Source organism: Haemaphysalis longicornis, unplaced genomic scaffold, assembly GCF_048455015.1.
Source record: "Haemaphysalis longicornis isolate Haplotype H1 unplaced genomic scaffold, Haemaphysalis longicornis Haplotype H1 scaffold_6, whole genome shotgun sequence".
In the NCBI taxonomy this organism is placed as follows: domain Eukaryota; kingdom Metazoa; phylum Arthropoda; class Arachnida; order Ixodida; family Ixodidae; genus Haemaphysalis; species Haemaphysalis longicornis.
Window position 1 is genome coordinate 46109298 of NW_027526407.1, and position 14268 is coordinate 46123565.

Sequence of the window (14268 nt, forward strand, 5' to 3'; positions counted from 1 at the left end):
AAAATGAAAGTATGACTTGTAATTCGACGCATGTTTTAAGGGCCTTTTCCCGGGCTTCTTCGTTCCTCTTTGATGATAAAATATCGCATTCTGAAACAATTTGCATGAAACGCAGTGCATAATGTGGGCCCCTCAGAATTTATTTTACGGCATTTTGCGTTTAATCCGTGGGAAACCTAAGACCGGCTGCATAATAATGGCGCAGCTGCTGCCTGAAGATCGCCTAATGAACCCTCGGGAGTGTGCCGCTCTACTTTGAGTCGGTAAACAAGGCGGTGAACGTTACTTTAAGAAAAACCAATTTTGCTCTCGCTCCATCATTTTTTATGTTCTTCTGTTCGTGTTTAAGTTTCCTCTCTTTGTTCTCGTCTACCACAGGAAAGCTGTCCGTGAGTATCAGGACAGTTGGAACAAACGCTGCCGCCTCCTCTTCTGCTGCATGGGAACCAACGATCGAAATAGGGTAAGCTCCCTAGCAACTTTTACTTGCTTTATCTCTGCACTTCTAATAACACAGTACGCTTCCAAGCTCCGTCTTTTATTAAGGCCTCCGGTGTCTCATCAAAAGCGAAAATTGATCGTAGTCGCCGCCGTCAGCACAAATGGTACAAAAAATGGCCCCCACTGTTAAGAGAAATTACGTTTTGATGATGTATGATTTTAACTGAAGCGGCCAGATCAAAAAGCCAAGTGCACTAACAACTGCGCTAGTTGGACACCTTGCCGGAATAGAAGAAGACTAGGCCTAATGCCTGCCCCATTACAAGTGAACGTGGCAGCACGTGCGTAGAATAGGTTCACGAAAGGTAGAGCTCTGACTTTGGGGAAGTTTCCGTGTAAACTGCGGCCGGTCTGCTGGTCGGACTAATTCGCATTCAAAGACGAAGAGACGAGAGAGTAGAAAGAGACACAAACATTAGTGTCAGTAGATGAGGTTACAGAGTATCGGCACTCTTTTCTTCTATTGTTCCGTACCGCCGCCATGATCATTGGTCAGTTCGCATCACGTGACATTTGTTTACACTGCGAACGTTGATGGGCGTCGCCATTTTGTTGTTTATGTGCTTTTGTCGGTAAACGCTGATAGGCTTAGCTTGTCTTCCCTGCTGTGCAGCTGCGCGCCACTGACGTCGCTCCAAAAGCAAATCAAAGATCACGCGTGTAACATCATTTCATCAGCAGAAGGGTGTCCAAAGATGGCGTTTTGCTGCATCTTCGAAAGTGTTGTTAACAGATTGATTGATGGTAGGGTTTAACGCGCCGACGCAACGCAGGCGATGAGGCGCGCCGTAGTGGAGGGCTCCGGATTAATTTTGACCACCTGGGGATCTTTAACGTGTGCCGGAAGTGTTGTTCACAAACAACCCGGTTGAAGTTAGCGGCGAAGCCGTTGATGTGTCAGCATCGCAACACTGATAAGTACCGAAATGGCCGCCGTTGCTGACTTGCGTGCCTCTGTGGTCATACTCTGATATCTTATCTAATGACACTAGCAAGCATGGTGTAGCAGTGAAGAAGTGTAATATTCGCTGGCTTTCGTTTTCCACTCACGTAAGCAGGCTTACGTGCCTGAGGAATTTCGTAATATGCGCTATCTGGCCATGATGTGTTTCATTAACGAGAGGTGGTTACCCTCGTATGACCCCTCTCATGGCTTCCCAAGTCACGCTTGAGACGGGGCCCTCGCGGCTTGGTATCGCAGCGAATTACACTACGTTCCAATGAACAAACGGAAGATAAATATAACTAAGGCGTGCTTACCGTTGATCCTCCGCGTTGCTTCCTTTAGAAAGACACCGCCTGGAGAACCACAGTTGAACTGAAAAGCGAGGGACGATGATTAGGGTGGCCTTGATCGGGATACAGCAATGCCAGGTGTCGTATTCCCGTAGAGCGGGCGCGACGACGAAAGAACGCCGTCGTCCTATTCCTACCACAAGCGCCTTTTTATTCCTCCCTTTGAACGGTTGTTTTTACGCTTGAGATGGGCGTGCGAGGGAGAGAGTCGCGTACATGCGCGGAACTCTGCGTTTGAGATATATCTCCCACTGCTCAGGGGGCGGGGAAATCTTTGGCAGGTTGGGGTTATTGTCACACTTCCAGATAATGTGAGCAAGAGTGCCTGGCTGGTTGCAGAATTCACATTGGGCGTCGAATTGTGTCGCGAATAACAGGTGCATCCCCATTGAATGCGGAAACGTGCTAGTCTGTATTAGTCTCAGTGTTGTTCCCTGACTCTTCGTGAGTGTTGGATTTGGTGAGAGGAGCGTTGTTCAAGACCAACTTCTACTGGTCGAGAGTGGCAGTCGAGCCCAGGCGGTACATGGATTTCTCAGAAAAGGGCCCACGCCGCACCTGATGCTCAATAAAAACGTTTTCTCTCTCTCCCCCGCCGTATCGTATTTCTTTACCTTCGAAGCATAGACTAAACCCTAACGCCGTCTTGCAACTCCGCATGACCCACGTGAGGTTCGCATTTTACACCACAACGAACGTAGTCATAGATAAGTTGAATGCAAGTTCTCCCGAAAAGTCTGTCGCTTTCAGGACAACTTCGTGGTCTAAAAACGCGCGTATGCGCATTTCATTTGGCAGAACTCGTTCGCAGAAATAGCCAAGCTCCTGTCGGACTTTTTCCGCGACCTGGACGTGGTACCGTCCGACGTGGTGGCGGGTCTTGTGCTCCTGAGGAAGTTCCAACGACAGGAGAGGCTCGTTATCGCCAATCAGGTGAGTCTAAAACAAGCCGTCGTTTGCCTCCTCAGAACCTCCATACTCAATAGAGCTTTCTCTTCAGCGAGATGCCTGTGGAATCTGATGACGATGATGATATTAATGACTGTTTTAAAAGTTGTGTAAGGATACGTTCAAGCACGTCAGCCTTTTCACCGTTTTTCATCTGCGAGTCGTGCATCAAGAGTGACGGACAACCAAAAATACGGAACTGACAGACTACGCAGCAGTGTGCGAATTGTGGTCTATACTCAGCATAAATAGCAAAGATACGTTTATTGCTCTGTACATGTAGTGTGCTGCACTGAGGGGCTGCCCTTGGACATTCTTTACGCGCATAAATATTCCATCGGCTTCAGAAGACAAGGTGAGGGTTGTGTGTGTGGGTGTGTGTGTGTGTGTGTGTGTGTGTGACGACTTCGCTCTGGTGGGTTAAGAAATACGAATGATCAAGTCCCAGTTACCGATTTCAAATTTCTTACGGTTTCAGCCTCATCTGGCGAGAAGCACGGGCTCTTTCCGCAATACAAGTACAAACAACCATCAAGTGCAATCGATGCTCCTTGGAACGATAATGGAGGTTTTCTTATTAATGTTCCCCCAGTTCTTTAATGTAGAGCAAAGGTTAACTGGATCAAGCTATCACGCTCTCCCAGGAAAGCAGCTAATTAAGTGGAAGGAACGTTAATGCTGATGTCTTTAAAAAAACGAAACCAAATGTTAGTTTTTATGTGGGACGCTCTAGACCTTTTTGGCAGCACAATATAAAAAAAAAAGCCCTGTAGGTCACTTTGTAAAAGCTGTCGTTGCATGTCGCAAATTTAACTCTTTTCTATGCAAATGCACCGTACCAAGGAGTATATTTGTTAACGGGAAAGCGCACTTGTTATTAAACTAAGTACAAGCTCCTGCTTGAAAGATTTACCGCTCATAGAGGAGATTTACCTAATAGGGATACTGATGTCTGACAAAGAATCTCTACCAGTTTCCTCAATATCTGATGTTCTCGTACTTACCTACGACAATAAACAAAATCTTCAGTGATGCGCTGGTGCATTAATATTATAAATGTCATGTCCGAAGTGCAGCGCACCCGAGAACTTAGATCGACGCCGACCACTAAAGTAACAAGCTGCTCGTCCTAGATCGCGCTGGTCACGCCTATTAAGAAAAAATGTAAAGCTGAATTCTGCACAGAAATGCATTAATGAAGTCTTGATAACGCTGGAAGTATACAGCTATTTCTGTAAAGTGTCTTCCTATGGACGTGTGCAAGCTTGAATTCGTCCAGTGGAAATCCGTGTATAGCGCGTATAGTATAGGGCTTCGGCAAGAAACTTCTTTAGGAAGTTCCTCGCCGTGTAATGGTACGTACTCGCCTCGAAGTGAGTAATGTTTCTTCCTTAATATTGTACCTTTTTTCAAACCGAGCAAACCCCTAAGTGCGGCCCCAAATGCACACTGCTAATGCACAAGATGCTTAAAAACTACACTTGTGAATGGGGAATAGCCAAAAGAACAGAGATATGTGAAATAACGCTACTGTTCTCCTAGAGTGCGCTGGGTTCAAAATACTCGTGGATGAAAATATAACTCGTGTAGAAGATGCAGGAGGTCGTGAAAGGTCAGCGTAGGAGCCTGTAGTTTTAACTCACTATACACGGTGTATCATTGTTTTGTCTACCCAGAAATAACTCTCGAAGAACATTCATCCAGTGTAAGACATTAGAGCACTGCACGGGCCTGATTTTAAGGCCCGAGCCCGGCCCGAGCCCGCTTCGCGAAGCCGGAGCCCGACCCGGGCCCGTAACACCTAGCCCGAGCCCGGTCCGGGCCCTGGCATTCAAAAGTGAGCCTGGCCCGAGCCCGGCCCGGGCCCGCCATCTCAAGCCCAGGCCCGGCCCGGCCCGGTGATTTATTTTTTGGCCTAAAGAGGGCCCGCGCGTGTGAGACCAGGCCCGGTCTCTGACGCTGAAGTAAGTTTGTTTATTATATTCTCGGTGATCAGACGAAGCATCTAGTCTGTACAAGCACGTCATGAACTGAACGCAAAAAATAAGTGTTTAAAAGTGCACGCAGTTTAGCTTTCACCGTCTGCAGTTCACGCCACATCGGCGTAATAATAGCTCGTATTCTTAGACGAGAGACACCATCACCTCTGATTACCAGACTCTTGGCAACTTCACGTGGTTGTCTCGGCCACAAGTTGGTATTGTTGAAATTTTTTTATCCGCATTTGAATCAACGAGTATGTACGCGTGTTGAAATACTTCACCTGCAGTGGTCGTTAAGCGGTGGTGTTTCTCTGGCATGCGTGTTTGATTCCCGGCCACGGCAACCGCATTTTGATTGGTGCGACATCTAAAACACACGTGTACATACATAGACATAGGTGCACAGCTCCAGGATATCTGAATTAATTCCTTCCCCTCTTGGGCATTCCTTGTAACCGTATCTTTGGTATGTTATACACAAAAATATAAAATATTGATGCAGTACAAGAAATGACATTAAAATTGCAGTATAGTGGCCATCAAACCTAGCAAAACACGTTTTTAAAACAATGAGTACAACTAACAGCAAGGAGCGCGCAAAAATAAACCAAGAATATTCATTTTGATGCTCTTTTCTACACTTCACGTCGGACCTATTAACGGCCGTGCCTATGAATTCAAGCCCGAGCCCGGCCCGGGCCCACGGCGTCGAGCCCGAGCCCGGCCCGGGCCCACGGCATTGAGCCCGAGCCCGGCCCGGGCCCACGGCATTGAGCCCGGGCCCGGCCCGGGCCCGACGAAAATTGACTTCGGGCGGCCCGGCCCGGCCCGCGGGCCGGGTCGGGCCCGGGCTTTCGGGCCGGCCCGGGCCCGTGCAGTGCTCTATAAGACATATTCGCAGATAAGGAAATCTGGGAGTAGTTGAAGAGTAGCGTTGTTTATTAGAAATTAGAACCACGGGGCAGTGGAAGACCGCGATGTTCAGTTCTGACCTGTACGTGCAAGTCCAACTTGTTCGAATAGTCAAAGTCGCCGCCGACTAATCTTCCCACTCTTCTTCTCTTGATCCCAACCTGGGCAAAATAGTTTTTCTACTACTAGTACCAGCCGCTTGTCAGATGAATTCGAATACAAACTTCGTTCGTCTTCTCTGGTTAAATGAATCAGTTTACTGGCTATGACTCTGGCCTGTGTTGGTTACGCTACTCGCGAGCGTTGCCACGAGTCACGACAGTCTCTTACGAAGAACAAAACACACAAGACAAGAGAAACTTGCCTGGTCACACGTCACTAGAGGGAAAAAGGTCACCGTCGGAGCGTCGAAACACGTTAAGCCCTCCTCTTTTTCCAGCACCGTCTGACTCCATAAGTTCAACGACGTTAATTAGCGAGCACGCGCTAAGCTCCGAGCACTCCGTCACAATTTTTGTAATGAGAGCCAGTTGTTTGCCAACCTTAACAATCAATCTTCCGGCTGCCGCGGAAGTTGCGTCTTAGCGAGGTTAGGCGAAGCCAGGCGTGAGATGGCGGTAAAAAAAAAGCAAAGAGCTTACACGCGGCTTTCGTTGCAGCACCCGAGAGCTTTCCTCCCATTATCTCGTCAAACAAAGCTTAGCGGTGGACCTCGTTAGGGCGAAAACGGTGGCTGCTTCTCTTCCGCTTTCACCTTTAAGGCTTAGGCGAGCTGGAAATCGATTACGCTATCCGGGGGTGCTTAGTTCGCTTTCGTCGTCCTTGTCCTCTGCGGAGAATGACGCGTGTTAACGCTTCGCCTACAACCGTTCTTCACGTGTCAACAGCGACAACCAATCCGCGGAGAGCTAACTTGGTTGACATGTCCTTCGCCTGTAAGCTCCATCTGCCATGACGAGTCAGATGACTGCGAGTTCGACGCGACCCTCTGCTTTTTTTATTGTCTGAGCAATAGGTATGGGACATGTCGAGACATTCTCGCGGCACAAAGTTGGTTAGTGCTCATAGTTAGTTCTCACCCCAACCGTGCGAGGGAAATCCGGTGCAGAATAGGTATCGTTTGGGGAGCACTACGAAAACCCTCCCAAATAATAAAAAGTAAGCTACCTCTGTCGCTCAAAAGAAAAATGTACAACCAGTGCATCGGTGATGTCATACGGAGCTGAAACTTGGTGCCTTACTATACAACTGGAAAACTAACTTAGATCGGCTGAATGGGCCACGAAACGAATAATGTTAGGAGTAACACTTCTGGACAGTAAACGAGCTACCTGGATCAGAGAACAAACTAGAATAGAAAATATCATACTTCAAGCAAAGGAAAAGAAATGGACTTCAGTTGGCCATGTAGTGAGACGAACCGACAACCGATGGAGATGTAGGGTAACACGATGGATACCAAGAGATGGGTCTAAAAGAAGATTAAGGCCATTGATACGAGGGAGGGACGAAATAGGGAAATTCGAGGGTAAACTGTAGACTCGCGCGGCGCAGGACGGGAGCTGTTGGAAGTCACTGGGAGAGGCCTTCGCCCTGCAGTGGGCCTGCGTAGGCTGATGTTGTTGTTGATGATGATGATGATGAAAGTTCTTTCCGCACCCCTCTGCCAACAGAGCGATCGATAGAAGACTAGATGACGAACAAATGGAAATATCGCGTGGAGAGGAATTCCTCGAGAGTGGCGAAAACTACTTTCACAGTGCTGGGCACGTCGCCATGGAGACGAGAAATCGGAGCGCGATTCGCTAGCCGCGTTTGCCTCGACGGGTGCTGTTACTCCCGCCACCGCTTGTTGGCCTTCTTGAATTGAGTCTGCAGCCAGTGTGGGCTTGAAAAGAGGAGCGAATGAGAGTAAGGGCGGCGATATGCCGATACTGCCGGGCAACAAAATAGGCGACAGGCAGCTAATGCCACTTCTAAAGTGAGGAAACGGGACCACTCAGACGGCTAGAGGGCTACGCACGGGTACGAAATGCTGACTTGAGAACTTTTAAAGACGATAATCTTTCTTGGGCTACTTAAATGCAGAAATTTTGGTGTGTCTGTTTCTCTAAATGTCTGTGACTCGATTCAGCCACCCGGCCAAAGGGAAACAAAACCTTCGCAATAGTCTTATATACCCACCGCCAAATCTGAACGTCTAAGTCCGGTGTCAATGTTCATACTTGTCAACGTTGTTGAACAAGAACAAGACATCACGCAAATATAAGGCAGAAAAACAATACATGAATGACATTTGCAGTGTTCCTTTATTAACAAATTCATGGATGCTTGTTTCTTGCGACTGCAAATGAAATACTACATAAACGGCAGGAAACCGTCGCCTGCTGTTGCCCGCACCACCTCTTGGCCGCCTTGAGGAAATTAAACGGCGATAGCAACGAAAGGTTCCACTGGATAGGATACACCGGACTTGAAGCAGTAAAACGCGGTAAATTTAAATTGATTTGAGCGAACCTCTAGCATGTTATCTTGGAAGGAACGGGACAGGAAATGTACAGTATGAGAGGGGGGCGGGAAATATAAGGGAGACATTTACTTGGCAGGAGCACCAGTCGACTATCGTCTTTCGGCGACATTTGCAACCAAAGGAGCAGATACGCGGCCATTTTTTGAAGCCGAGGCAAGGAGTGCGCATTAGGGGAGCGTGAAGTTCGCAAGGATGAGAAAGATACTCATGCGTTTTTAAAGGGATTCTGAATCACTTTCAATAAATGCTTTCATTCTTTCCTTTGCGTCTCGAAGCATTGTGAAAGCTATAGTTATGGCTAGCACAGAGTGGCATTGCGCGATTTGCTCGTCGTAGCAGATTCGCCTTCTGTTTCTGCTTTGCTTTTGTGGCAATTTTTTTAAAAGGGGCCATCCATTGTGTTCATTGGTGCAACTGAACGAAAGCCGGCCAATGGCCGCTACATGGCTGTAATGACGCAATTCGAGCGCTCGGAGAATGGCAAGATTAGGAAGGAGAGAAAAATCTCTTGAGCCAGCTTCTAATTTATGTGATGGGCATGGAGAAGTAATCTTGGACTCGGGTATTTTGTAACCGCCTATTCTGAGCACTCGATGTCTTTGTTGACTACGTTCTAAAAGCACTTAAGATTTTGAAAACAAAATTGAGAAAAGTGTTGCAGATGCTCTTTAAACATCTACAAAGTAACCATCAATTAACTTTTTCTGGGATCTTTATCTTTGCAGATTTTATTCTTAAGCAAGGTGATATAAACAGCACACGGGCCAGCGGTATAATCATAGTTGTTTCCAAAAGACTGTTTCGATACATCGTCGTTTGGAGCGAGGTGCTTCAAATCGGATATGCGCTATAGCTCGGACAGTGGAAAGTAGAGGAAAGTGCTCCGTAGTTGTACTTGACTGTGGCTGAAGTTCAGAAGTCCCTAGTGTGCCTCCGACCTGAAAAAGCAGTGCACGGAATTTAGGACATTTTTTGACACCGATGCAATCGCTTTCTCTCAGTGTCATGCGACGACCTTCGCGGGAGTTATTTGGTAACCGTTCATATTTTTCAACAGCGCAAATTTCACGCCACCTTCCGACAGATTAACCTCGAATGGTCGTCAGTTGTCGCTAAAGGCGGTTTGCCAAAAGTTCGTCAGGTATTGCGGCGTTACTTTTACAGCGAAGCTGTTAGCCTTGGTCGTAAAATTGCGTGTCGTAAACATTAACAACAACAACAACAACAACAACAAAAAACATGACCCAGCAGTTCTCGTCTAAGACGCCGAGCGCATGAGTCAGGCTAATCAGGCATACAGCATAGAGCTCTGTATTCGTGTAAAAACCACAAAACAAGCATCGAAACGGTATTATGGATGATAAAGCGCCTGTGAACAATGAGACTCCCTGCCCCCTTCCCACCCACCATGTTTTTCTGGCAAAGATGATGTTTGTAGATTATGTTTGAAGGCTAGGCAGTATTAGTGTCACTAAATAGAGTGGTTCTTGTCCAAGACGCCCAGTGCATTTTTCAGGCTAGGTGGAACCCAGCATTTGCTGCCAGAGAAACCGTGCGCAAGCGACAAGCCCGCCAAGACGACGGGAAACATTTCATACCCTTCCCTATGAGCATTTACAGTGGTTCACAACAGCTTCGCTGGGCATCCAATGTAGCAGGGCTGGATGGAGACCATTTTTTTGTTGCTGCGGAGTTTCGGGTTCGCCTGAACAAGATGGTGAAAACCAGTTGGTGGGAACGTCTAATGAAAGAGGCGGGAAATTGGCGTTATGACTATCTTCTCCTGTGTCTGCCATTCCTCGAATGGTCTGCATATTTGGCTCCGTGTAATCACAAAGTCGTTTTGGAGAATCGCGTTTGGTAAATGTGTATAAATTATAAGTAAATACTATTCTACCCCGCATTTCCTTATTGTAACCCCCCCTCCCCCCCCCTCCCCCCCCCTACCCCCCCAACGCCTGCTTCGACCGACTTGTATCGTGCAGTGTCGTTTAACAAGTAAAAATACACATCACGTTTCTTCCTGCACGCTGCCTGCGGTTTAAACTGCAGACATTGATGAACTGCGTATCTTGCAGCGGGGTTCCACCCGACAAGCGGGTCTAACCGTGTGATCAATCAATTTCATGTGTTCCATTACAGAAGGGCAATGACACGTACCAGTTCCTGTCCGGCGTCGCCGTCACGCCAGCTACCCGCTTCTTAGACGTCAATCATCCGGTGGGTTGACTCGCCCGCATTTGCTGCCCTTGTTTGTCTTACTTTTGTCTGCCGCGGTGCGGGGTCCCGTATCGCATAAACGCGCACAATACTACAAGCAGTGCAGCTGGCTTATGTATTTCTGCGGGAGATGCAAGGTAGATATTTCGCAAGAACGAACCGTACGATACCTGTGATTTGCCTTTGTTAATAACCTTTTCAGTGCAATATTACGAATGTTCACTTAGTGTTCTCTTAGGAATGACATTCCTGCAGCATTACAACGTCCGTCGAGAACATTTTATTACAATTGGTCTGATTATGAATCATGGATTCCTTGGGTGCAGAGCCCTGACAGACTGATTGAGGAGCACTGCACTTTATTAAAGTTGTAGAAATGTTACCCAGAATGGGCTGATGATGTTATGTGTCAGCAAGACGCTTCCCATTACTGTAGTCTTGCATGCTTTAGTCGAGCAGAAATAGCCGCTCCTCCACGCCCCGCCGATCTGTAATTTTTATACGAACGGAAAATACTTTCTGCAGTCTCAAATCTGAGCACTCCGCTCTAAGAAAACAACTTAGTCAAAGTTCGGCACTCGGGCTAAGAATTCGTGGCAGCCTACAAGATAGATGAAATTTATTGGGGACTTACGCCGCATCAAGAACAGTTCTTACAAAAACATCGGACCGTGGGGAGCACCAACACATTATCGCTCGAAGACAATCCTATGGTTCAACTTAACCACTATAAGCTGGGGCGACCAATCTATTCTGCCAATGATAGTTTGATGGATGCCGATGTCGGCCATACAATTTAACTCAAGAGTTCGTCCTGCACTGCGGAATCCCGCAGCGCAAGCATGACAAGCTGCATTAGACTGTGTCACAGCGCAGATCCCACGTTTGAGTATACGCGTTGCTGCAATTGATGAATTCGCATTGTTGGCGGTTTGAATAGGTCTCTCACGAGCGCTTTATGGGTAAGGAGAACCACGGATTGCCTTTTCTTACTATCTTTCATTTTTTCTTTCTTTCTTTCTTTCTTTACTGTCGGTAAAACGCTGTCGCTAAAACGCTTGTCTATAACACGGCTTTCGTATTTTAAGCCTTACCCAGCCTAGCCTGGGCTATGTGAAGAAAACTACTGTGTCGTTCTGAAGGTTAAGCTCGCCCCTTTTGCCTCCAACATATTTATAAAGAGTATGTTTCGGCAGTTTTCTGATGTAACAAGTTGAAGTTGAACTCGCTGATATAGACTAGCGTTTTACCGACTGTACAGTCATGCGCAAATGCAACGCTACCACGAAAATATGACCCAGGACACGCGGAATTGAAAAAAAAATGTGTTCGTGGAGGTCCAATAATGGTGCAATATTGGTATATTTGTAAAGCCACATTTCCCGACATTTTTACTGTAATTATGCCATGCGTCAGTTTGACGTGCGCGGAAAGAAATCGCGCGATTTGTCTGTTCTGGTTCATATTTTTGTGGTTGCGTTTCATTCGTTTGTGACTGCACATAGTGCTGAAGCGGAAACGTGAGATTGTTTTAGAGTGTATAGTACTAAACCTTAGCAGCACTGCTCCCATTTTCGGGCCGACTTTTGGGAGTGCGCCTGAGTTGTGGTGTGCTTTCATCTGCATGCGGCGCTGCCTCCACAAGACAGATAAAGAGTCCAGAAACACGCGCGCGACGCGCGGCCGGCTTTTGGCCTCGGCATCAACGCAAAGCGTTGGCACTTTGTTCTCCGGAGGCGTTTGCGCCGTGACCCCCTGGGATAGCCGTAATTATGCGTTATACGGGCAACGCGCGCCACGCCGACGTGCCCTCGGCTGCCTACGTAATGCGCCCCCTAGGCGTATAAAACGCGTCATTCCGCCTCCCGGCTGAAGTGGGCGACGCGTGTGCCTTAGTTATGCATCAGTTTTGTGCTGGCACGCACGAAGTGAAGGAGTTTGGGAGCGGGTCATTTGACATGTGGCGTGCACTTTTTCAGCGTTTAGCGATTATTAATGTAGTGCGGGACATTCATATGCAATGCGGTGCGTAGAGCGCAGTATTAATAATTTGCAAATGGGAAAAGGGCGCGTAAATTGCTTCTGAGCAACGCTTAAGTGAAAAAGAGATGAGCCTGTGTCAGCATAAATGAAACGCGGGAGTAAATACCACTAGTTAGACTGCGCTGTGATGGTTAGCAGTAGGTGGTGTTGAAGAAATAATGGAGGAAAAGAAAATAAAACGTCAACCTTTTTACATTTGTATACTTTATTTCCGCCGTTCTTTATTTAGTACATATGTAATGTATCTTCGCATGCGTAGAATTCGTTACTGCTAGCGGAAAGTCAGTTACGTTTATATTCGTACTGTACTGGCAGGCTGCATAAAACCAGCTGAATTGCGGCGTATAGCCGGCGCGGTGGCTCAGTGGCTATGGCGTAGTGCTGCTGAGCACACGGACGCTGGTTCGATTCCCGGCCGCGGTGGCCGCTTTTCTGATGGAGGCGAGAAGCAAAAACGCCCGTGTGTTCGAGCTTTTGGCGAATGTGAAGGATGCCCAGGTGGTCAAAATTGAGCCGGAGACCTCCACTCGGCGCGCCTCATCGACTGTGAAGCGTCCGCGCGTTAAACCGTACAATCAATCAATCAATCAATCAATCAATCAATCAATCAATCAATCAATCAATCAATCAATCAATCAATCAATCAAGCAAGCAAGCAAGCAAGCAAGCAAGCAAGCAAGCAAGCAAGCAATCACTCAATAAATTGCGGTGTGTGCGTCGTGCTTGTGTGTGTGTGTGTATTTGTGTGTGCGTGTGCGTGTGTGGACGTGCATCATTGACTGATGGGATCATTGCAAAGCAAGTTTAATTTCATCATCATCATCATCACCAGCCTATCTACGCCCACTGCAGGGCAAAGACCTCTCCCATTATTCTCCAATTGCCTCGGTCCTGTGCCAACTGTGACTTATTTATCCCCGCAAACTTCTTGATCTCATCTGCCCACCTAACTTTCTGCCGCCTCCTGCAACGCTTGCCTCCTCTAGGGATCCACTCTGTTACCCTTAATGACCAGCGGTTATCTTGCCTTCGCATTACATGCCCTGCCCACGTCCATTTCTTCTTCTTAATTTCTACTAATATGTCTTTAACACCAGTTTGCTCCCTGACCCACTCCGCTCTCTTCTTGTCCCTTAATGTTACACCTATCATTTTCCGCTCCATTGCCCGCTGAGTCGTTCTCAATTTAAGTTGAACCCTCTTAGTGAGCCTCCAAGTTTCTGCCCCTTAGGTGAGTACCGGTAAGATGCAGCTGTCATACACTTTCTTCTTCAGCGACAATGGTAGGCTGCTATTCATTATCTGAGAATGTCTGCCATATGCACCCCACCCCATTCTGATCCTTCTAATTATCTCTGCGATCATGGTTGGGATCTGGGGTCACAACTTGGCCTAAGTAGATATATTCGCTTACCACTTCCACTGCCTCGCCACCTATCTCAAACCGCTGTGCTGTACCGAGGTTATTGATCATTACTTTAGTTTTCTGCATAATAATTTTCATGCCCACGGTTCTACTCTGTTCGCCCAGTGCGGAAAGCATGCTTTGCAATTCGTACCCCGAGTTACTTAGCAAGGCAACGTCATCAGCAAATCTGAGGTTACTGAGGTATTCTCCATTAACCCTTACTTCCACCTGTTCCCAATCCAACGTTCTGAATACTTCTTGTAAACATGCTGTGAATAACATTGGAGAGATTGTGTCTCTTTGTCTGACTCCCTTCCTTATAGGTATTTTACTGCTCTCCCTATGGAGGATGATGGTAGCTGTAGACCCATTGTAGATATCCTCTAGTATTCTTACATAATGCTCATCTACCCCCTGGTTCCGTAATG

General features: G+C 47.3%; 1 protein-coding gene across 2 annotated transcripts in view; it reads left to right on the forward strand.

Annotated features, from left to right (window-relative positions):
- The window catches only part of Inae (inactivation no afterpotential E), a 151525-nt gene that overhangs the window by 94042 nt on the left and 43215 nt on the right, over positions 1 to 14268 (forward strand). For both annotated transcript variants that reach the window (XM_077674158.1, XM_077674159.1), the window contains exons 5-7: positions 379 to 463; positions 2596 to 2730; positions 10312 to 10389. In XM_077674158.1, coding sequence (XP_077530284.1) covers positions 379 to 463; positions 2596 to 2730; positions 10312 to 10389 — 298 coding nt within the window. The remainder of the gene's footprint in view (positions 1 to 378; positions 464 to 2595; positions 2731 to 10311; positions 10390 to 14268) is intronic.